Here is a 23798-nt window from a genome sequence, read left to right on the forward strand (position 1 = left end):
TACCCTCCCAATCCCCCAACCCAAGTAAATCTCTAATGCCAACGGTATAAGCTTGTCGAGAAAATTATCAATGCTTCCATCTTGTTAACCTTTATACCCGTCACTATAAAAGAATTATTCATTAATTTGCTAATTCGAGAACTCAATAGTCGATCGTCTTCATCAGGCACCAATCTAGAGTTTGATATGTGCAAAGCTACGTCTGAGTTGAACTCTCGCATACTGGAATTAACAAAGGCTTGCATGCGAAGATGAGATTTCATGATCGAAACACCAATCAATTAGCAAGCTCTGGCCAGCACAAAGGGGCATGCATGATTAACGTAATTGATGGCACTCAGAATGGATGGAGGCAGTTCACTAGTGTTGATTTAATGAATCAGATGGTTTTAGTTTCTTTAGAAATAAGGAAATCAATTAGGAGGGAATTAAGAAAGAAGAAAGGTAAGATGACAACCAGAGAGAGAGAGAGAGAGAGAGGATTGCATGTAATAAAAAAGGATATATAGGCTAGAAAGATGGTTGGTGCATGTGATGCTGTCATTGGACCCAACTCAGCTGGAATTGGCTGGGTTCGGATCCTTTCCATGTTAGCATACAGAGAGACAGTATTTGATGTGGATATAGATGTGCAATTACTTTCAAACATGGTTGATTAATGTTTGCTTCATTCATCATTGGATAGATAGATATATCTGTCTTTAACTGCAGGGCTGTTCTGTGCTAAGAGCTGAACAGGTATTAACTATAAATGTGGAGTTGCAATGTTGGATCATTTGTGTTATTGTGCTGATCTGACTTTCTTGCAATTGACACTACAAAAAGAGTCGCGATTAACGACTGAATATTCCGTCGGCATTCCGTCGGTAAATGAGCTTTCCGACGGAATACCGACGGAATTTCTGACATCGGGAAGAATTGGGTCGGCGCTTAATTTACCGACGGAAATTGTATTCAGTCGGAAATTACCGACGGAATGTATGACTTCCGTCGGTATTTATTAACGACAGAAAACTTATCCCGTCGGCAAAGGGCAAACAGCATGTAACGGAGGTTGCCGACTGAATCAAATTCTGTCGGTATTTTACCGACGGAAATAAACTTTCTGTCGGTATTTTACCGACGGAAATAAACTTTCCGTCGGTAATCACCGACGGAATTAACCTTTCCGTCGGTAAAATACCGACGGAATGTATAATTCCGTCGGAGAATACCGACGGAATTCAATTTTCCGTCGGTGCTTACCGACGGAATTCAATATTCCGTCGGTATTCTCCGACGGAATGTAGAATTCCGTCGGTGAACACCGACGGAAAGGTTAATTCCGTCGGCATGGTATCGTAAAAACTTGTTGTTGTTCGATAAATTACCGACGGAATGTAGATTTCCGTCGGAAATTACCGACGGAAAATTAAATTCCGTCGGCAATATGCAGTAAAAAATTTGAAATCCCTGCACTGTATTTCCCACTTATCATATATACAATTTTTATATAATAAAAACCATCACAAACGATGGTAAGACAAGCACAAATCATATATAATCACAATCCACACAATCAACGACCAACACAACATACAATATGCTCACAAACAAATAATAAAACTGTCTAAAAAACAATACAAAACATATAACAAGTGGCCATATCTTCAAAATTTAATACAAAATAAAACATAACCAAATATCAAGTACTGACAATCATAAACATCCAAAAGTACTGATAAGTCAACGTTAAATACAAAATATCCAAACTTACCATGATACATCACCTACACATAAATCTAAATATAATCCTGTAAAAGTCAAATATAAGAGATTATAATCAGACTGAATCGATATAATTGTAATATATAACTAATTTTGCATATAATAAAATACCTGAATTATATTGTAGATATCCAATGATAGTATAATGGTGAATGTATCAATATGGACTCCTGCAAAATGCAATACAATTTAAGATAAATATCTAAGAATATCCAAATAGAATAATTATATTTGACTTAATTAATGTATGATAAATTAAAATCACTTAAGAATCTGAAACTTAAAAACAACTACAATATACTTTAAGCATACAACTACTAAAATTGAGCCACCTCCACAACCACTTAAGAATCTGAAACCTTATAAAAACAACTACAATATTTATTTTATGATTGAAGTAGTTCAAGTTATTGTATCATAAGCCTAATGAGGACAACAGACAAATCTGAACCTTTAGGTTATGCTTAGAACCTTGTCCCATTGGAGGACATATTATGCATGAAATCTAGTGTCTATGAGTTTGCTTGTCAGCAGAGTTGTATTGGAGTTGGTTTGGCCATGGAACAATACAACACTAGTACTCAAAGAAACAATAAGAATATCAAGTTAGTTTCTGAGTGTGCATAAGCTGCACTCCGAATTTACTCGATAGTTGAATTAGGGAAAGGTTGTCTATCTCAAAAATTAATCGGGTGAAGTTTGGACACTTGGATTATTAAAAAAAACAACAAGTGAAAGTTTAACAAACTTAGAGTTTGTCACTAGGCAAAACAACTTAAAGTTTAACAAACTAGAGGTTGTGGAGTGCTTGGTTATTGGTGTTAAGGATGGTTAATCAATCAAATAAGACACTGTTAGTATATCAATAATCTAGCTTCTTTATTTTTTCTACTTCTTCCAATAGCATGGTTAAAGTGTGGTTATGAGAAATTTTATGATGGAAAAAGTAAACCAGATGTTCGGTTCACAATCAAACAACACTAATATTGAATTAATAACAACTAGAAACTGTAGATAACAACACTAATATTTAAGACATAAGCTATATGTTTAAAAAAGGAACATAAATTATTAATAATTAAAAAATACTTACGACTTTCCGACAACCCTAAGAACGGTAGATCCATGAAGTGGTGGTGCTGGATGATCTGCTATGAGATATAATATCTACAAAATAGCATTACAACACATCATAATAAAGTTTACAAACATGATAATCAGACAATAAAATAGGATTGAAGCATAACTTACTTGATGAACAATAATGCTAAAATGTAATCAATGCTAGACTCTGGAAACAGTTCTACTCAACATCAACAGTTTGTAAGTCGTCGTCGCTAGACTCTATTATTTTCTAATCAAAGTTATATCAGACCTACAATTGTTTTTTATAAAGTTTACATTTCTGCATAGTTAACATCTTCCAGAGAAATCTCCAAAGAATATTACCCAACGAAAGACAAACAATTACAAATAATCTAGATTCCTCTGCAGAGAGCCTATTATACAGCATAGAAATCAGCAGCGTAGATGAGATTTAAACCGACATAGGCTCTCTCTCGCACATTGGAGAGACAAACTCAGTCGCTAACAGATCCGATCTCATACGAGAAGCAAAAAAACTAGAATCGAAAAGCAGTAAGCAGTGTAGATGGGCACGGGCCTGCGACAACTGCCTGCCGCGAGCAGGGGCATGCGGCGCTGGCCTGCAGCGAACAGGGCCCTGTGGCGTCGGCCTGCGGCGCCAGCCTGCATCAAGTAGGCGCCATCGGCGGCCGGTTGCCACGAGCAGGTGCCTGGGGAGCAGCCGGCGGTGGAGCACACGCCCGGGGAGCAGGCGCCGGCGTAGCGCCGACGTGCGCGTCAAACAAAAGAGATGAGGGAGGAGAGGAGCGTACCAAAGTCGCCTGTTGCTGATCGCCGACAACGAGAGAGGACACGAGGCTGGACGCCGGTTGTCGGTTGCAGATCGCCGAGGAAGCGGAGAGGAGAGGAGATCAAGTTCGCGCGGAGAGGAAAGTTGCACCGTGCCCTAATTTCACTCTGTTTTACCGACGGAATTGTGATTCCGTCGGTAAACTCTAACCCTGATCGGATCGCCCGATTAGCGATATATACTGACGGAATGTTAACTCCGTCGGTAAACATCAATACCCGAACCCGTTAAATGAATTGCCGACTGAAATATATATTCAGTCGGAATATTACCGACCGAAATATATATTCAGTCAGCATTTACCGACTGAATTTAATTCAGTCGGTAGTTACCGACTGAATTTAATTCAGTCGGTAGTTATCGACTGAAATATATATTTAGTTGGTATTTACCGACTGAATTAAATTCAGTCGGGAATGCCGTCGTTATTTACAGGTTTTTTTGTAGTGTGAGTTACGAAGACTGCAATATTGCTATATGAATGCTCTGTGCTAAGAACGGGAAAAAAAATTAAATAAATAAAGGCAGAAGCAAGGGAAAAAAACAACATAAAGTATCTTTTTCCTATAATTATTAGATTATTCCTATAATACAGTGCTGACGTTAATTTATATTTAAAATTTTAAAATTAAATTAGATTTTGTGGGAAATGAATCCGATTCAACGGTTCGGAAGATGATCACAATTTGAAATTTGTAGCCGTTGGGGAAGGGGGCTCCTCCTGTGTCTTAATCTCATGACCGTTGGCCTCCTCTCCTCTCGTTACATCGGAAAACAACGGGAGATTCAGAAGCAAACGAAGAGGAAAGAAAGATGAACAACCTCATCACTAAATCCTTCTACAGCTATGCCGATCTGAAGAAGGAGGTCCTCAAGGATCTCGAATCCGGCGGCAGCGAGGGCGAAGCCTCCATCGAGATGGAGGCCGCCGGAGCTGATGGCCACCTATACCAATTCTTCGAGGAGGCGGAGGTTGTGAAGGAAGAGATGGCGTCCATCCGCCAGCTCCTTGAGCGTCTCCAGGCCGCCAACGAGGAGAGCAAGTTGACCCACAAGCCGGAGGCCCTCCTCCGCCTCCGCGAGCGGATCAACGGCGACATCGTCCAGGTGCTCAAGACGGCTCGCGCCATCCGCGGTCGCCTAGAGTCCATGGATCGCTCCAACGCTGTTAACCGGCGGCTGTCCGGCTGCCGGGAGGGCACGCCGGTGGACCGGACCCGCACCGCCGTCACCAACGGGCTGCGGAAGAAGCTCAAGGAGATCATGATGGAGTTCCAGGCGCTGCGGCAGAGAATGATGGCGGAGTATCGGGAGACGGTGGAGAGGCGGTACTTCACGCTGACGGGAGAAGCAGCGTCTGAGGAGGTGATCGAGCGGATCATCGCCGGCGGGGAGAGCGAGGGGATGATGAGGAAGGCGGTGCTGGAGCAGGGGCGGGGGACGGTTGCCGCAGCAGTGCAGGAGATTCAGGACCGGCACGATGCAGCCAAGGAAGTGGAGCGGAGCCTGCTGGAGCTGCATCAGGTGTTCCTGGACATGGCGGTGATGGTGGAGGCGCAGGGGGAACAGATGGACGACATCGAGCACCACGTCGCCAATGCCGCCCACTACGTGAAGGACGGCGCCAAGGAGCTCAAGTGCGCTAAGGAGTACCAGAGGAGCAGCCGCAAGTGGCTCTGCATCGCCATCATCTTCCTCCTGATACTTGTCCTGGTGGTTGTCATTCCCATCGCCGCCAGTTTCAAACATTCTTAGTTAAATCCGACGACAATGGATTGGGAGATTTCTTAATTGGAGTTCTGTTCAAGCTCCTCTATGATGAAATTCCCGTCTCTGTTTTTACTGCTCTGCTTTTAAACGCCCCATGATTCTAGTTCTTTAGTCCAAGTGAGAATTACTCAGTGACATGATATGTCATTTTAAGGACTTCATTTAATACAATTTGCTTATTGTGGATCTTGAATCTGGTCTTCATATAACTCAATTCCCTGTCAATTTATGGTGGATCTCCGTTTGTTTCTTTGTTCCTAAAGACAACTGCCTCTCATATTTCTGTCTCACAATCTCGAAAATTTCCAAATCACAAGGGAAGGAGACGATTGAGAAGAGAATGCATCTTGCTTACTTTAGTTTATTGGATTAAACAGAGTAAGTATAGAAATATTATGAAATCAAAGTAAGACTCGCTATTGCTTTTTCTCTGATCGATGAGATTGAGCAACCTTTTACAAGAATTGAACTTTGAGTTTTTTTATTAATATTAAATAAGGAAAGGTATCATCAAAGTTTGAGCTATACATTTATATTTGTACATTTCTATATATCAATCAATCTGATTGGTCAGCTAGAAATATCTATCTATCAATTATAATCCATATATGTACATACATATAATATTATTAAAATGTTCATATATATATATATGCATGTATATATTCTGGCTAGTCAAATTCTGATCATTTAACATATACATCTTATAATATTAAGATGATATTTATAGCTTAGGGAAAACTCCTCCCATTTTTTAATTATTTAATTGTCAGTTATAAATTCATCTCTTAATTTATTTCTTTTCACATGACATATATACAGATTATGAGGGACACATGATATTTATAATCACGGAGCATTTAGACTTTTTAAGCGATTAATCAGATATCTAAAGATCGAATCTAATTGTGACACACTATATGAAAATTTTCTCCATTGGTTTAAGATTAATCGATTTGAAAAGTTAGGTATCTAAATTAAAAAATATATATTTATAATTTATTAAGTAGAAGTAAGATTGATTAGAAGTGTTATTGTAGCAAGTGATTATGCTCATTCCAGATGTCTTTCATAATTCGTCTCCAAGTTATGTAAAGATAAATAAATTACGAGGTCAGCTTCTAGTCGACCGTCAAATTAACTAGAGGTGGGAGAGAATTTTTTTATGGACATATACCTATCATATAATAATCCTTAGTTAATTGGGTATTCTATGGAGACTGATTAGAAGTGTTATGGTCAAAGTCTCATAGGTGTTTAATCCACCACGTTAAAATACTATTTCTGTTACTACCACTAATAATTATAATAGAGGATGAAGGCTTCCCCACATATATATATATATATATATATATATATATATATATATATATATATTCTGTTAATATTGTTTATCTGTTTATAATGCTTATCATTTTGCAACCACTAAGCATTTGTTATTTGATGGAATAAAGAGAGAAAGTGGAGACCAAGCAGACGGTGCAAGGAACATATCAGAGCTTTTTGCAGGTGTGTTTGGTGGTGGCTTCAGCCTTTGTAGAGTCTCTCATAACTCATAAGGGACTTTACCATGAGCATGAGCTCTGAACACTTTGCTTTTACGGTTTATTAGGTGTTCAGTGTCTCCTTCCTTGGAAGGACGAGCGGTCAAAAAGAACTTATTTATATAATATTAATATTCTTGAATATAATACTTTTTGGTTTCCAAAGTAGAGAAAGAACTTATTATGTGAGTGAGGTTGTGAGCAGTGGCGTAGTCATGGCACGCTGTTGAGGTCATGCCTGATCTCGCCACCTCGTTGCAAGGCCATAGCCCAGGCAAAACCTCACATCGAGGTCGCGGCCAAAGCGAGATCTCTCCCTGTGACGTCGCTGCGAAGCTATCGCTAAGAGAGGAGAGGGAAGGGGAGAAGATCGAACATACCGATGGAACGATGCATACTGGTGCTAGAGATCGAAGAGGAGAGGAGAGGAACGTGCTAGAGATCGGAGTGGTGGTCGATCAGAGAGGAAGATTTTAGGGCGTTGGGAAGAAAAATCGAGAATAAAAATCTTAATTAGAAAATTAATTAATGATGAAAACTCAATTCAATCACTAAAATAGCAACGGAAACTTAGTTTGTTGCTAAATTAGTGACCATAATTTATTTCGATTTCTAATTAGCGGCGGAAATTAAATTTCATCGCTAATTGTGAGTTTTCTTATAGTGAATTATATGATGAGTTACAATAAATGATATTATTTAATTGATCAAATTTTTGAAGGCTCACCAATGAAATTAATCGCCTTCATATAACAAATCAAACAATGCTTGACTAGCAAACAAAAATATAAATATATGAAAAATTAACATTATATGTTTTTCCAACATTTAAATTCGTAATCAAAAGAAATAAAGCAAGAAAACTTTACCTTAATCAAAAAGCGTTTGCTGTGGAGTATCTGCGAAGCGACGATGACAACGCTGGCAGCAAACGATATCAATGCTAGTGATAGCGGCGTTCGGCGATAACAACATGGACGACAACGACATCAATGTGTGGCGGAGGATTTTGAGGGTAAAATTAGGATTAGGGAAAGGGAAAGAATAATAAGGGGATTATAAGAGGAAGATGACCACGGGAGTGAAAAAAGGAAAGGGGATTAGAAGGAAGAAGAAAATATGGGAAGGGAGAGAGAAAAAAGTGTTGGTCCAACCTTAGGTCAAGGTTGACTTGGTTGAACTGACTCGAGTTGGTCAAGGGTGACCTGACTCGAGTTGTATTTTGATGTTTGACAATGTTTGACGAAAATATAAAAGTTGTATTCTGATGTGTTGACAAGAATACGAACTTGGGAGATTGTTGGTGCAACCGTAGGTCAAGGTTGACCTGAAAAGTCCAAGCAGGGAGCTTGGCACTGGAAGAGTCCAAGTATGGAGGCTTGGCACGAGGGAAAGTCCTAACTGGGATGTTAGGCAGTTGGAAAGTCCCGGTGAGTGAAGCCAGGCAATGGGAAAGTCCTAACTGGGATGTTAGGCAGTTGGAAAGCCCTGGTGAGTGAAGCCAGGCAGTGGAAAAGTCCTAACTGGGATGTTAGACAGTGTGGAAAGTCCTGGTAAGTGAAGCCAGGCAGTGGGAAAGTCCTAACTGGGATGTTAGGCAGTTGGAGAGTCCTGGTGAGTGAAACCAGGCAAGGGAAAATCCAGATGGATCAGGGATGATCGAGACTTGGTGTTGGAAAGTCCAAGTAGGTCAAGGGAGTGATCGGATACTTGGCACGAAGGAAAATCCATGGATCGGGGATGATCGGACATCCGGTGTGGAAAAGTCTAAGTGGGTCAAAGGATTGACCGGACACTTAGCGGAGAGTGCTAGCAGTCAAGGGAGTGACCGATGCTAGGGATGATGTACCAACAGTCAAGGTTGACCGGATATTGGTGTGGAAGCCTTAGGTTTAGGGTCGAAGTTTGGATCGGTCCGGTGACCGATCTGCGCGCTGAATTTGCTGATCGATCGTGGTCGAAATTCAGCTGTGTAATCTGATCGGTCCGGAGACCGATTAGGAGGCAACGCAATCTCGCGAGAAGAAAGCCGTGGATCGGTCTGCCGCTCACTGATCGGTCGACGGACCGATCGGGCATAGATCGATGGCGGAAGAACCGAGCCCGATCGGTCTATGGACCGATCAGGATGTTCCCTGATCGGTCCACAAGACCGGTAGGGCGGTGGAAGAAGGTCTGGCCGTAGGGAAGGCGGCTGGCGAGGCTAGAGTTCCGGTGAGGATGAGAGAGTTGCCGGTGTCGACTACGGAGGCGCCGCAGCTAAAGAGGAGGTGTAACGACGACGAGCTAGGCTCCCAGCCTACTTCTTCTTCCCGACATGCTCTTCCGCTCTCGGCTTCCTGCTCTTCTTTCCCTCTGTTGAGTTCACTGACGTGAGCTTCTTCCTGTTGCTGGTTTTCTAGCTAGGCTTGGATCCGAGAAGCTGCTGCTTCACCAGGGTTCCTGCTGACTTCAAGAAGGCAAGCAAGTGTTGTTTACATTTCTGTTCTTGTTTTCTTGTTCCTATTTGTACTCCTATTGCTGTTGCAAAGATTGTGGTGAGGTTTCTCCACCCACAAGGAGTATCTATTAGCCGGGTTTCCGGGGACTCATCCACCGACGGATTGATAGGCTTCGTCCACCTTACGGACACGCCAAGGAGTAGGAGTTCATCTCCGAACCTCGTTATATGGTTTGTCTTTCTTCTCCTGTTTTCTTTCTACGTTGTATTTCCGCTGCACTAACCTAATCGTAGGAAGAAACGCGAAAGATTGGGGTCGGCTATTCACACCCCCCTCTCTAGCCGTACGTCGGATCCTAACAAAAAGTACAGGCAATGAGAGAGAAAAAAATATCAAGAGAAAGAAAAAAGTTGGCTGAGAGAAGAAAAAAAAGGTTTGGGTTCTCTTATTTGTTTTAATTGAACAATTTGTAAAAAAAAATCTTGATATTTTTAGAATTTATAATTAAATTATTTTAAAATAATTTCACTGTATTAATTTTTTCCTAAAATAATAAAATAATTTATAATTAAATTTCAGGGGGGCGGCCACACCCCCTTGGCTCTATGTAGCTACGCGCCCTGGTTGTGAGTGAATATATATAATATTCATGAATAACTCACTACTAAATCCGATCCTGGGTCGGATCTAGCTCGGATTCGGCTCAGGCTCATAACTGGATCAACTGACCGATTATCCGTTAACTTGGTTCGTCCGGTCAAACCGGAACCGGAACCGGCCCGGCAACTTGCAAGGACCGATTCCGGTTCCATTGGTGCAAAATCTGCAGACCGCCAGTTAACCGCCGATTGAACATTTAGTTTTTTTTTACTGGCTTGAACCGTCGGTTAATCGACGGTTCATAGCCATTAGAACCGCTGGTTAACCAGCGGTTCATAGCCGTTGGGAGAGGGTGAGAGAGTTTTTTTTTGGGTATTTTTTCAACGGTTAGGATCATTTGACCGTTTTTTTATCAATGGTTATGATTTAGTGTTCATTACTATCAAAACTCTATAAATAGAGAACTTATTTCATCATTTTCACACACATCTTCTCTACTTTTAATCTCAATTTTGTATTCTCTATACACTTTCGTTTCTAATTTTCAATTACAATGAAAGGAGACCGTGGAGGTGCGCCATCTCGAGCTCGGAAGGGAAAGGAAATAATGAATCCGCGGGAGGATGACCCCAACATTCAATCTACCGAAGATGAAATATCGAGCATCTACCTAATCCGATACCCGAAATACAAGAAAGCTAAGTATCGATGTAATTACTTCTAAGGTTTGAGAATTTCCTCCTCTAAAGTCTTCTATTTTCACTAAACATTTTGAGAATGTCACTCTTTCGTTGGGAGAAATGCGTGCAAAATATTAGCACTGCAATACTTTCTATAAATTTCAAACCGGCGATGGTTATGAGTCGTTGAAACGATAAATAGAAACGAAGCACCCGACGAAAGTAATTTTTTTGATGAGAAAGGCTCGAAGAACGGGGTGGTAATCAATTTTTTTTTTTGGTCTTTCTCGACTACACCAAAAGCATAAATAGAAGACTGGTTGATTTCGAGGAAGCAATGGGTAGCTTGGACTCATCGATGACCATATTTCTTAGGCTCTTTCTTCTGCTACAGTTTGTCGTTGTCAAAGTTCACTACTCAAGGCGATTATCCATCTTCCACCATGCTGTTTCCAATCAATAACACACGCATTCCTAAGGTGAGATTTGAGATTAGTCAATTACTCATCAAAAGTGAGTATATAGCCAAACTATTCAAAACAAAATAATCAAATAGTGGTAATTCATATTCATAGAGATTAAAAATTAAAAAACATGGTCTCCGTAATTTATGATTATTATATTATAAAGTCAAATATGATAAATTTTCCCCAAACAATAAAAGAGCGAAAGAGTATTTTGAAATATTATTAGAAAGTATAAATATTTATTGACAATATTTATAATTTAAAGATCACGTCATACATGCTCGCAGCTACAAATTGACATAAATTTAGTCTTCTCCTTCTTCAACCGAAAGCAGAAAGCAGAAAGCAGATGCATTCTATGGGTAGCAATGCACGCATCTTCTTCCTCTTCTACTCATCCAAAATGCTTTTCTGGCTCTTCCTTCTGCTCGAGATCATCGCCATCGCAAAAGTTCATAGCCAGCCTTCAACTCAAGGTGATGCTCCATCTTCTGATCAATCTCGCCAGTATTATCAATGAATCCAGTGAAACTTTGTTGATTAATGTTTTCAATAATCCATCGGTAGGCTTCATCAGCATCGACTGCGGCAGCTCCACGAACTACACCGACGCCACCACAGGCATACCGTACGTTACCGACGACCTGTTCACCGACGACGGCGTCAACTTTCACGTCGCCGCCGGCTACGGCTCGTCCCCGCTGGGGGAACAAATGACAACCCTTCGGAGCTTTCCCAACGCCATCCGGAGCTGCTACGCCCTGAAGCCGGTGATTAAGTCCGGGAAGTACTTGCTTAGGGGCACCTTCATGTATGGGAACTACGACGGCCAGAACAGAGCCAACACCGAGAATCCCCTGCAGTTCGATCTCTACTTCGATGCAAATTTCTGGCAGACGGTCTACATCACGGATCCGAAGTATACTGTCTGGTACGAGGTGCTTGCGGTGGCGACGGCCGAGTCTGTTTCGGTTTGTTTGGTGAACACGGGATCGGGAACGCCGTTCATCTCGATGCTCGAGTTCCGGCCGCTTCCTGACGTCATGTATCCGGCTGTCAACACGACTCAATATCTAATCACTTGCCTGCGGCTTAACATCGAACCTTCATCAGATTCTGCATACGTAAGGTGAGATACATATGAGACTCGTTCATTGTTACACAGTTCGTTGCTGCACCAAAACATAAATATTATTGTTATATATAATCCAAAAGGTAAAAAATCCGTGGTTGTTAGTCGTCAAAGTTTATTTTAAAGGCAAAAATAAAGGGAATGTTTTTTTTTTTTTCCAAATCATCAAATATTTTAATTTTTCATAAAAGTATCTCATCCCACACCATGAACATTATAGCTTAATGTAAATATTTTTAAAGTATATGTTATAGAAGTTGTGAACTCTAATTAGTTGTTATAACTTGTTCTGCAACCTCGATTTAGAATTTAGGTGGAAAATATAAACAAGATGAAAATAATATATTAGAAGGTAGTTGGGTAATTATATATAAATTACTAATGAGTAGGATGCTCTTGTAAAAAAAATTCAAATCGGACATTCCTTAAATAATTCTAAAAATAACATAGGGGCGTTTATTTGGCTTTGCCCTTATTTTTAACGAATCAAACTTGCCAACCTTTTGCTTTCATTAGTTAACCGTCGGCTTTCAGATGACACTGAAAACAGCCTGTTGACAAATAAAAAATAAATTGGGGGCATCTTCCAATCCAATAAAAATAAATGGGGAGAGATTTCAGTAACAAGCTTTTATTATTTCTTTATTTCAATAATTTTAATTTGTGTTGGTCCCTTGAATATTTAAATGCTCCACCACCTAAAATTATTTTGTTTTGGAAAAATGACATAACTCGGGCAAAAATATTTGGATGCTTAGCACTCTTACAATAATGATCTGTTTGTTAAAAAAATAATAATATACTTTGGTCAAAATGCATGTACATAATAATCCAATTCTGAGATAAATTGCACATATGTACTACCTTTTATTTTTTTTTAAACAAATTTTATGTTAATCAATTCATATTTGGGAGTGGTTATTAAGACTAAAGAAATGTAAAGCGAACTGAGAAATGAAAAGGGAAATATAAATCTATATAATAGTAATATCTTAGGTATTATTTGAAGACAACAACACTGAAAATGTGTTGTCTAAATTAATGATATTTATATATCTAAGTGCCGATTCCATTAGATAAGGTTTAATTTGATTGTTGCTTGCTGTGGTTATATATCTAAGTGATAATTCAGTTAAAATTATATTGTTAAGACAACGGTGCATGTCACACTACTCGACCTCCCTTGTGATTTGGAGCAGGTACCCGCAGGACCCCTATGACAGGCTTTGGGAATCATGGGCTCCCGATGCCTGGACCGAGATCACCGTCGATGTATCCATCGTCAGCAGCACCGATGATTATTTCCAGCCGCCGTCCATCGTCATGCAGAGCGCCGGCATGCTTTCCTACAACTCCACTGTCATGGAGTTCTCGTGGTACTCTTCCTACTTCGGCCTTGGCGTCAGCGACGAGTACGTCAACTTCTTTTTCTCCGAGCTCATGCCCAACGTTACGAGGTCGTTTAACATTTATCTCAATGACGGCATATGGTACTCCAACTGCACTCCACCCCACCTTTCACCGTACTATACTCACCACACCGGGCCCAATACCCCAAGTGAGGAATACAACTGGGCTTTCAACTCCTCGGGCCTGTCCAACCTTCCTCCGATCCTCAACGCCGAGGAGGTTTACACAGCGATTCAAGTCAATCCGCTCGTGACAGACTCCGACGATGGTATAATATATATATGATTCCTGAGTTTGATGCATTTAAAGAGATATATATGATTGGTTTGTTAGTTTTCCTATTCTCTTCTTACTTTACAAAAAATAACGAGAATAACAAAAATCCGAGCATTTAACAATAAACTTCTAAACCTCTTATTTCTTTACGTGAGAGATAGAAAAAAAAAAATATGAACCTTAATGTTCATGTGAAAACAGACAAAACATATTAAGGTAGGAGAGAACAAACAGTATGTGTATCTTCTCTGATACTTCACCTTTTTGTATTTCATAATTCATATGCTCAAAACTACTTTAGCTTTTTGAAACTTTTTTTCTGAACATTTTGTTAGAGAAAGGTAACGTTATTAATTCCCTGTAGTATAATTGGGCGTTTTGGTATTTTATCACTTTGGACTTCAGCATATGTCATCAATGCCATCAAGGAACTATATCTGGTAAAGAGAAGTTGGATAGGTGATCCATGCGTTCCCCAACAGTACCCATGGGATGGATTGAATTGTAGCTACGGAACAAATCCAGCAAGGATCATATCAATGTGAGTTCTAATTTAAAATATATTTAATTAATTAAGAACAATATTGTGAAATAAAAACTGTGAGTGATTGAGGGTTTTCTGCAGAAATTTATCTTCAAGTGCATTGGCCGGTTCTTTATCCACCTCGTTTGCCATGTTTGCAGCAATCAAGTGCCTGTAAGTGCCTGTGGTTTATCTGAAACTTTTTAGATTAAACCGAATATATACCCTTTTAGAATATATGCTTTTTTATTTTTATTATTATTAATTTATCTTTCATTGTGATTTTAATTGCTGGTTGACTTTCCATTCAGAGACTTGTCTTACAACAACCTAACAGGACCAATACCTGATGCTTTAGGAGCATTGCCATCTCTGCAAATCCTGTATGAGTTGTCCATAGTAAAATTTTATGATCGATGAACTATGTTTAACTGTTGAATTTTCACTTCTTGTAGAAATTTGACAGGCAACAATCTTACTGGAACAATTCCAAGTTCCCTTCTTCAAAAACAAAATCTAACGTTCAGGTTTCTGTGACATCTGCAATGCTTTCTTCTAGTATTTAAACTGTTTTGATCTTAGTTGTAAAGGAATCATTTGTTTGAATAATAAGTCTAAGGAATGAGTTGATAAAGGTTCAAACTATCACAACCTGAAATGAACTGTGGAATTGCATGAGCAAACTAATTAATACATTGCTTTGTCGTTCTGCCCTAGCCTTGAGTAGTATAATGGGATTGTTGACAATTTTCAAAATGCATATCAATATATGAATCTATAGCAGCAGAGTCTAGATACTTCTGGAAAGAGTTTAGAAATAAAAGAGAACTAAAAAATGTTCGTCTAAAGTTTAGCTTTCCTTTAAATTCTTTTGGAGGACTAGAGTTAGTATGAGGTTTCCATTCTTAGCATCGTTTACAATAGAAGTTCTTATCGTGTGAAGGTGAACTAAATATACTCAAGATTGATTATATAAAGGACTCCTATTTGTATCTTATCCATACTACATCTTGTTACTATTCTGTAAAAAATTATGCTAATAAAAAAATGATGCTTAGTTACGGAAGCAATCCAAATCTTTGTCCGGGGGGGACTTCATGTGGAGGAGAGACGAAGAAGAAGCATTCAGGTGTTGCTATTATTGTGATTATATGTGCTGCTTCTATGGTTCTACTTATTGTGGTCATATTCATAGTATGGTCAATGATAAAAAAACGAGGTAAGTGTTTCTTAGGTGAATTTTGCTTCTTCATCGATGACATTTTCTTTTTAGTTTCGATGTAATGGATAATTATTAGCGACATAATGTTTTGTGCTTGAAAGGATCGAGCAGAACTACCTACCCAGAGCAGAATGTTGTACAACCGATGAAAGAAAATAATGCTCAGGAAAGTCCTTTGCCAATTGAGAATCGGATGTTTACATACAAGGAGCTGGCGATAATGACTAATAACTTTAAAAAACAGCTTGGCAAAGGCGGATTTGGTCCTGTCTTCCATGGGAGCTTACAAAACAATGTTCAAGTTGCTGTCAAGATGCTATCTCAGTCATCTTCTCAAGGCAGGAAAGAGTTTCATGCAGAGGTATTAGTTCAACTCTAGTTAGTTCTATAATAGTTAACTTCTTGTTATCAGTGCTGCTCGATTGTGAAGAATAATTGATAGATTATGGGACAAGAATATTCTCTATAAAAAAAAGTTGATGCCAAGTTTTGGGTTGGAAATCTTTCTCCATCCAAATGTGAGTACTAATTGGCAATATCCTTGTAAACTTATGGTATATTTCCAATGGATAGTGCTAATTGTGAGTGTCAGTATCCTTATCTTCCCCTCCATATCGGTAAACTTATGGTAATTAATTTAACTTCCCCTTCATATGTAGCATGGATCTTTTTTTTCTATTTTATTGTCTCTGTCTGGGTCCTCAAGAGTAAGTATCCTTTGCTTTAATTTCCATTCACTGTGATACTGTAACAGGTTGAAAACTTGACAAGGATTCATCACAAGAATCTTGTTCCTTTAATTGGCTACTGCATGGAGGGGAATGATCTAGCACTTGTCTATGAATACATGCCACAAGGAACCCTACAAGATCATCTTACAGGTTCGAATCACACATTTCATCTGACTTACTTTGAATCTTGAATCTGAAACGATTTGTAGTCAACCTCTTTCCTTCTTGGTTTCTTTACTTTTTTTGTTTCTTTACTTTTACATGGCCTAATGTTATCACCATCATCAAGCCATGTTGGTGCCAACTAGTTGGGGTTACATTACACAAACGTGCCCCTGTTTCAATTGCCAAGTTTAATGTTTGATCTGATTGTCTTTCATAGGTAAAATTCATAGTGATGTTACTGACAGTTGGGCACAACGTCTTAAGATTGCAATTGGAGCTGCACAAGGTTTGTTAGTTTATCCATCTCTACGCACCCATTGGGCCTTTTGTCATCCTCTTGATTTCAAACGCAGGATTGGAGTATTTACACAGTGCATGTGACCCACCCCTCATCCATAGAGATGTGAAGAGTTCAAATATCCTGTTGAGTGCGAGTCTAGAGGCCAAAGTAGCAGACTTTGGACTGTCAAAATCTTTTGACATGGATAACCGTACTCATATATCCAATGTATCTGCAGTGGTTGGTACACCTGGCTATCTTGATCCAGAGTAAGGTTCTTGCTCTTCTCTTTTTCATTTTCTTTTTACCTATTTACACACATAACCTCATATGGAAGCTAAATTGGCGATGCTAACAACTCTTACTCAGGTACTATTCTTCCCACCGACTCAGTGATAAGAGTGATGTCTATGGCTTCGGAGTGATTATCCTTGAGTTGGTTACAGGCCAACTTCCCGTGGTGCGATCTATGAAAGATGCTATTAATTTAGTTCAATGGGTATTTCAAAGGCTTGCCGGAGGGGACATTGAAAACATAGTCGATAGAAATCTGAGAATGGGGTACGACATAAATTCCATTTGGAAGGCTGTTGATCTAGCAATACGATGCACAGAGCTAGACCACCATCAAAGGCCAACTATGGCTCATGTCATGAAGGAACTGAATGAGAGCTTAGAATTAGAGTGTGCCTATTCTAAAGGCATTACAGCTAGAAGAAAGCAGACTGGCACGACGAGTGGTGCTTTGCGAGTCGAGCCACCACAGTTCATTCCTCCAGTAGCAAGGTAAAAGTATGGCGGAAAAAAAAAAGCAAAAAAGTTACTCTATTAGTTATCCGTTTATCCAACTGTGTGTTGTTTGAATGCTTGCTCAATCTTCTTTTATCTGTTTATCCAACTGTGTGCTGTTTGAATGCTTGCTTAACCTTCCTTAATTCGAACAGCGTCTCTGTTAGTTAGTGGGTTTGTGATGTACAGATTGTAATTGGAGCAGCAACTAAAGTTGTAGTTGGTGTGATTCAGACCATACATGCTGTGCTTTTTAAAATGATACGATATTAATGCATGGAAACAAGTCCCGTTTTGATGAAGCCAGTTCCAAACTCTAAGATCTTGGCTAACACTTTACTTTTAAAGTCTTTTTACCACCTTGTGATTGTTTAAATGCTATCTTACATAAATTTTGATCGAGAACTTTTTCCACCTTGACTTTAATGCTAGCTAGTCTGTGCTCCATAACCATCAGAATCAAAAACTAGATCACTATATACAATCAATATATCTTTCTCTTGATTCTAGTTAATACCTGAAATTGAACTTGATGACTGATCCCGTCCGGAAGCTGAGTCGGATGAAGGCGGGCCTTGTTGTGCTAAAGGTTGATGAAGAGTCGACGGGGTGCTGAGTCAGCGAGGTACCCACTGGACAGGTGCACACGAGCGGTTGCAAGAAAGAAAGAAAGGATCAGGATGGTGGCGCTGTTGCTATGCACACACTCAGACAAGTCACACGGTCGTTAGAGACCAGGAACCAGGGAAAAAGTCCCCGGATCAGGCCCTCCGACGCTCAAGTCAGGTACTTTTTCCCCAGAAATTACAGAGAAAGCAAGAAAAAGTAAAAGACTAGTAAGAAATGACGAGTGAGCGTACCTGCGTAAGGGACAAAGCATCCCTTTTTATACTGCAACTGAGGCTTCTGGAACCTGGCGAATGTCAGGGAATGTCGGGTGTCAGGCTCTGTCTGGCGGTGGTCGATACATGACTTTCTCTCATAGGCCGGCGGAGAAACCAAGAGGGGTATGAGCCTCCCACTGTTAGAATATTTCCTGACATGTAATGATTGTTCTCTGACAGGTGGTTACGATTCCTTGCAGGCCTATTTGTCATGTAGCGTCTGGCCTCCCGACCCACCTTCGTCTGTGTCATTCGAAGTATGTATATTTTGACAATCTACTGATTCCCGACCTGCACGATGGGTCAGCTCCTCGACCTGCATCTGTTTGTTGTTACTTATGGTATGAAGATCCCGGCCTGAACCCTGGGTCGGCTCCCCGACCTCCATGCTGAGTTCGCTCCATGATCTGACTCTGTCTGTTGTTATCCATGGTATGATCGTCACGACTTGCACGTATGATCGTCCCGACCTGCATGTTAGGTCGGATCCCTGACCTGTGTCCATCTGTTGTTTATCCATGGTATGATCATCCCGACCTGCACGTTGGGTCTATCCGTCGACCCCTATGTGTCTGCTGTTATCCATGGCATGACCGTCCCGACCTGTACGCTGGGTCTGTCCGCTGATCCCTATGTGTCTGTTGTTATCCATGGCATGACCGTCCCGACCTGCACGTTGGGTCTGTCCGCCGACCCCTATGTGGCTGCTGTTATCCATGGCATGAACGTCCCGACCTGCACGCTGGGTCTATCCGCCGACCACCCCTATGTGTCTGCTGTTATTCATGGCATGAACGTCCCGATCTGCACGCTGGGTCTGTCCGCCGACCCCTATGTGTTTATTAGCATTTCTATTCGGTATACCCATCCAACCGTTAGGCTGGCTCCTTGGTCGCATCCAATCCTTGATTATATCTGACCCATGGGTCTGATCCTCGATTGACCTTGGTCCTATGGGTCGGGTCCATTTCCGATTCCCTTCGAGGTCAAATCCGACTCACCTGGTAATTCTGATCCCTAACCTTCACAATGACATTGTCCCAGAGGCTGAACTTCTGACCTCCAGGCTGGCGTGAGTTTTGACTAGCCACGAGGGCTAAACTTTTGACCTCCAGGCTGGCGTGACTTTTGACTAGTCACGAGGGCTAGACTTTTGACCTCCAGGCTGACATGACTTTTGACTGACCATGAGAGCTAGACTTTTGACCTCCAGGTTGACATGACTTTTGACCCTTCTGTAGCTTTGACTCTTTGCCAGATCATCTCACAAACCCCACATTTATATACCGTATCAATGACCATCGCAATTGTAACTTTCCTAAGCTTATGCTTCACCGTTTCGAACACTGGATCCTCCTAAAGCAAAAATTATATAAAGAAAGCATTGGTGCATGCCATAATCGTGTAGATACACGAGTGAGAAATATGAAGGCTATTTTGTGGAACTAGTATTCGTTGTCCTCAGTGTATTTTATAGAATTAAGAAAAGCTATAAAAGCATTATACTGAAATCAGTAAATCTGAAAACCGTACAAAAACATCAGTGTTTTTGATGTCCTTGCACTAGGGAGTGGCTTAATTTTATTCTAGTGGAAATAAAATGATGAATTATATATATAATGTTCACCATTCTATCCGTCCACATGGCTTCGGTGACCGGACACAGCCACGAGAGAAGCGTGTCTCTGTCGAACAAGCCGGGGCATATACGAGGCGACTAGTAGATCACCCTATGTGTCTCTATGTATAAGGGTTGATCGTTGTGCGCTCGAAGACGTGTGAAGCCTTAATCATTGACTGTCGCATGGGGCTCGAGGTGCACACCATCGATGTGCGCTTGAGAGGGACAACCCACGTGGTGAGGGCCCCATAGGTGTCCACTTGGGTTGTGTCCTCTCATGTGCAGGGTAATATCCTTGCGTGTGCGTATCTTTCATTGTTTATCCCTAACTCGAGGTGTTCGGAAGTGACTCGGGGGCGCTCGAGTCACTTTTAGGCATCCCGAGTCGGGGAGTGTGCAACGTCGTGTAGCACGCAATAAGCAACATTATATATACACGTACACATGGTGATTTTATGTTATGTACCCACGTTGCGCACTCATGTTGTGCGACTGAGATGAGCATTTTTTTTTTGTTTTCTTAAGCTTGGGGTTAAGTCATTTAGGGTTTTATTTTTAGGGTTCATGAGTAAGTTATAGTATTAAGTAAAAAAAATCAAATGAAAAAATATTTTAGGTGCTCACGGGGTGTGTAATGTAATTGGCTTCAAGCAAGATAGCAATTATTGTGTGGGCTAATGAGAAGTGGAAATTGAGAAAAAAGAAAAAAAAAGAGACATCGTCTTCTAAGTTTTTATGAAGAAAAAGAAATTTTATATAATAACAAAGGATTCTCCTTTGTACAGTTAAACATGACTTTTATATGAACTCTAAAGGGGTGTATTTAATGTTGGACTTTTAATTAGATTTTTGTGGATATATATATATATATATATATATATATATATATATATATATATGTTGTTGTGGATCCAGGTGCTTGGACTAAATCTAAGTACCTGGATCATTGCAGCATGCACAAGTGTGTGACATCTCATCCGCATCATATTATACAGTCATGCTATGCTGCGGACGAGATGTCACCCACCTGTGCGCGCTGCAATGATCCAGGCACTTGGATTTAGTCCAAGCGCCTGGATCCACAGTAATGTAAGTGTCTCGATTGAATCTAGGTGCCATTTTTTTTTAAATCGACATCTTCTCAAAGAACATTATACCCTGTGAGTATTAAAATGTTTAATCTTGAACACTATAATCGAAGTCTGAACTCTAAGGAAAAATTTTATTAGCTTAAACTCATTATAGTCCAACTCCTAAATCCTAAATTTTTAACCCTAAATACATATAATATACGCAGTGAGTATGTAAAATTTTTAATTTTGAATATTATAATTCAAGAGGGAAACTTGAACAATAGAGAGAAAATCTTATTGAATTATAACCCAACTCCTATAAAATCAAAAATCTTGAATCCTAAATATACATAATATACCCCAAAACAAAATAATAATAAAAAAATACTGAATCCAGACACCTAAACCACTATCGTGCACGGATGTGCGACGAATGGCCCGTAGCATAGCACTATATTATATATATATATATATATATATATATATATATATATATATATATATATATAAAAGTGCGAAAGGAACTAGTGGGCCAATAAAGAAATCTATATGAGTGGAAGAAGATTCTACCATGGCTAAGAACATCTCAGAGGTTTGTAAAATTAAAAAATTTTAATAAAAAAGTTTGAATCATTGTATAAATATCGTCCATGTGATACTATGCTCCAGAGATCTATATAAACATAATTAAGAATTCTCTGTCTTGTGTGTAATTATCTTGAACTACACTCAATTTTATTTTTAAAGAACACAATACTTGTAGAAATTGAGTTTGCATGTCTTGACAGGTTTCAATAAATTTCTGTTATGAAGTTTTATCATCTCACGCTCACTGATGTGAACTTTTACTCACTTTCATTACTCCACTTATAAATTTATAACTACAACCATTACAATCTAACAACACATAATATTCTAATCACACCATTAAATTGATTCTGGTATTTTATATTCCAACAACTTTATAAGATGTATCGTTACTCATAGTAATAGAACCAAAATTACTGATTTATAAGTGTCAAACCAATCTTTATTTGGTGTAATGTGGTAGGAACATATTGAATCTAGAATCCAAGAATCTATCAATTGCTCTGTAACGTCCCGACCTGGGCAGGCCCCTGTAACAACCCGGCCCCTTGGGTGGCCCAACTGACGACCCCTTATGTCCTCGACCGACGACTCTCGGCTGTGTCGTTACTCACTTGGCTACCAGGATTTATAAACTCTAGTACTTACCTTGGAGGTTTAGAGTTCGAATCTTGGGGAAGGCAAAAATCCACTGGCAGGGGTGGGAAGACCTGGTGAGTAACGACACGGCCGGGGTCGTCGGTCGACGACATAAGGGGTCACCAAATGGGCCGCCAGTTGGGTCGCCCAAGGGGCCGCCAAATGGGCCGCCCAAGGGGCTGAGGGGCCGGGTCGTTACAATAAAAAGACGCATTTTTATTGTAACTACCCGACCCCTTGGGCGCCCCATTTGGCGGTCCCTTGGGCGGCTCAACTGACGGCCTAACTGGCGACCCCTTTATGTCGTCAACCGACGACCCTCGGGCGTGTACCGTTACTCACAAGATCTTTCCACCCCTGGCCAGTGGATTTTTGTCTTCCCCAGGATTCGAACTATAGACCTCCAGGATAAGTACTAGAGTTTATGAATCCTGGTAGCCAAGTGAGCGTTATTGTAACGACCCGACCCCTTGGGCGGCCCATTTGGCGGCCCCTTATGTCCTCGACCGACGACCCTCGGCCGTGCCGTTACTCACTAGGACTTCCCACCCCCGGCCAGTGGATTTTTGCCTTTCCCAGGATTCGAACTCTAAACCTCCAGGAACCCCACCAAGATCGAACCGAGAAAGTCACCAGAATTACCCATCGGGTTGACGACTAGCTCCACAGACCACCGGAGGTCTTTTCAGCGTGCTTTGCCCTCACTCGCACGCGCCTTGGAAAACTTCCCAAGAGGTCACCCATCCTCAGATTTCTCCAAGCCAAGCACGCTTAACTTTGGAGTTCTTAAGTTTGAGCTTCCGAAAAAGAAGGTGCATCTTGGTGATATGGATAGTACCATTTAACCTTTTAAGTCATACTTAACCAGAATCTCAGAACCGGAGTATTACATGCTCTGAACTAAATAAGACAGGAAACATATTACCATCGCCGCTATATGAATTTTCCTCTTCCACTATATTTATAGATTTTGATGAATCATCTTTATTCTCTGCATTTACTGTTTTTTTTTCTAGACAATCTCGCTTGATATGACCCTTTATCCTGCACTTATAACACGTGATCTCGTTCTTTTTTCTCAATTTAGATCAGGTTCTATTATTACCCAACTCATATTGAGACTTGCTTCTGTCATGTTCTTCGTTACCTCTCACCACGAGCCCTTCATCTTGAGAAATCTCATCACTAGGTTTCTTTCATTAATAAAACCTTAACATAATACTTATGGCAGTCTTTAATTTGAGAGTTTCCTTCTCCACA

At 40.3% G+C, this 23798-nt stretch overlaps 2 protein-coding genes across 2 annotated transcripts; both read left to right on the forward strand.

Moving 5' to 3' along the window:
- The first annotated feature begins 4438 nt into the window (after positions 1–4438).
- LOC122029546 (syntaxin-related protein KNOLLE-like) lies at positions 4439–5666 on the forward strand. Its single transcript, XM_042588577.1, has one exon. It carries the CDS (start codon positions 4517–4519, stop codon positions 5456–5458), a length of 942 nt encoding a protein of 313 aa, XP_042444511.1. The 5' UTR covers positions 4439–4516; the 3' UTR covers positions 5459–5666.
- Positions 5667–11534: 5868 nt separating this feature from the next.
- Positions 11535–17982, forward strand: LOC122030341 (probable LRR receptor-like serine/threonine-protein kinase At5g59680). Its single transcript, XM_042589553.1, has 13 exons — positions 11535–11681; positions 11773–12334; positions 13537–14015; positions 14429–14564; positions 14649–14720; positions 14858–14929; positions 15002–15073; positions 15605–15765; positions 15870–16129; positions 16523–16649; positions 16882–16950; positions 17018–17213; positions 17314–17982. The coding sequence occupies exons 1-13, from the start codon at positions 11555–11557 to the stop codon at positions 17732–17734; spliced, it is 2754 nt and encodes a 917-aa protein (XP_042445487.1). The 5' UTR covers positions 11535–11554; the 3' UTR covers positions 17735–17982.
- The last annotated feature ends 5816 nt before the right edge of the window (positions 17983–23798 follow it).

Source organism: Zingiber officinale, chromosome 10B, assembly GCF_018446385.1.
Source record: "Zingiber officinale cultivar Zhangliang chromosome 10B, Zo_v1.1, whole genome shotgun sequence".
NCBI classification, from domain to species: Eukaryota; Viridiplantae; Streptophyta; class Magnoliopsida; order Zingiberales; family Zingiberaceae; genus Zingiber; species Zingiber officinale.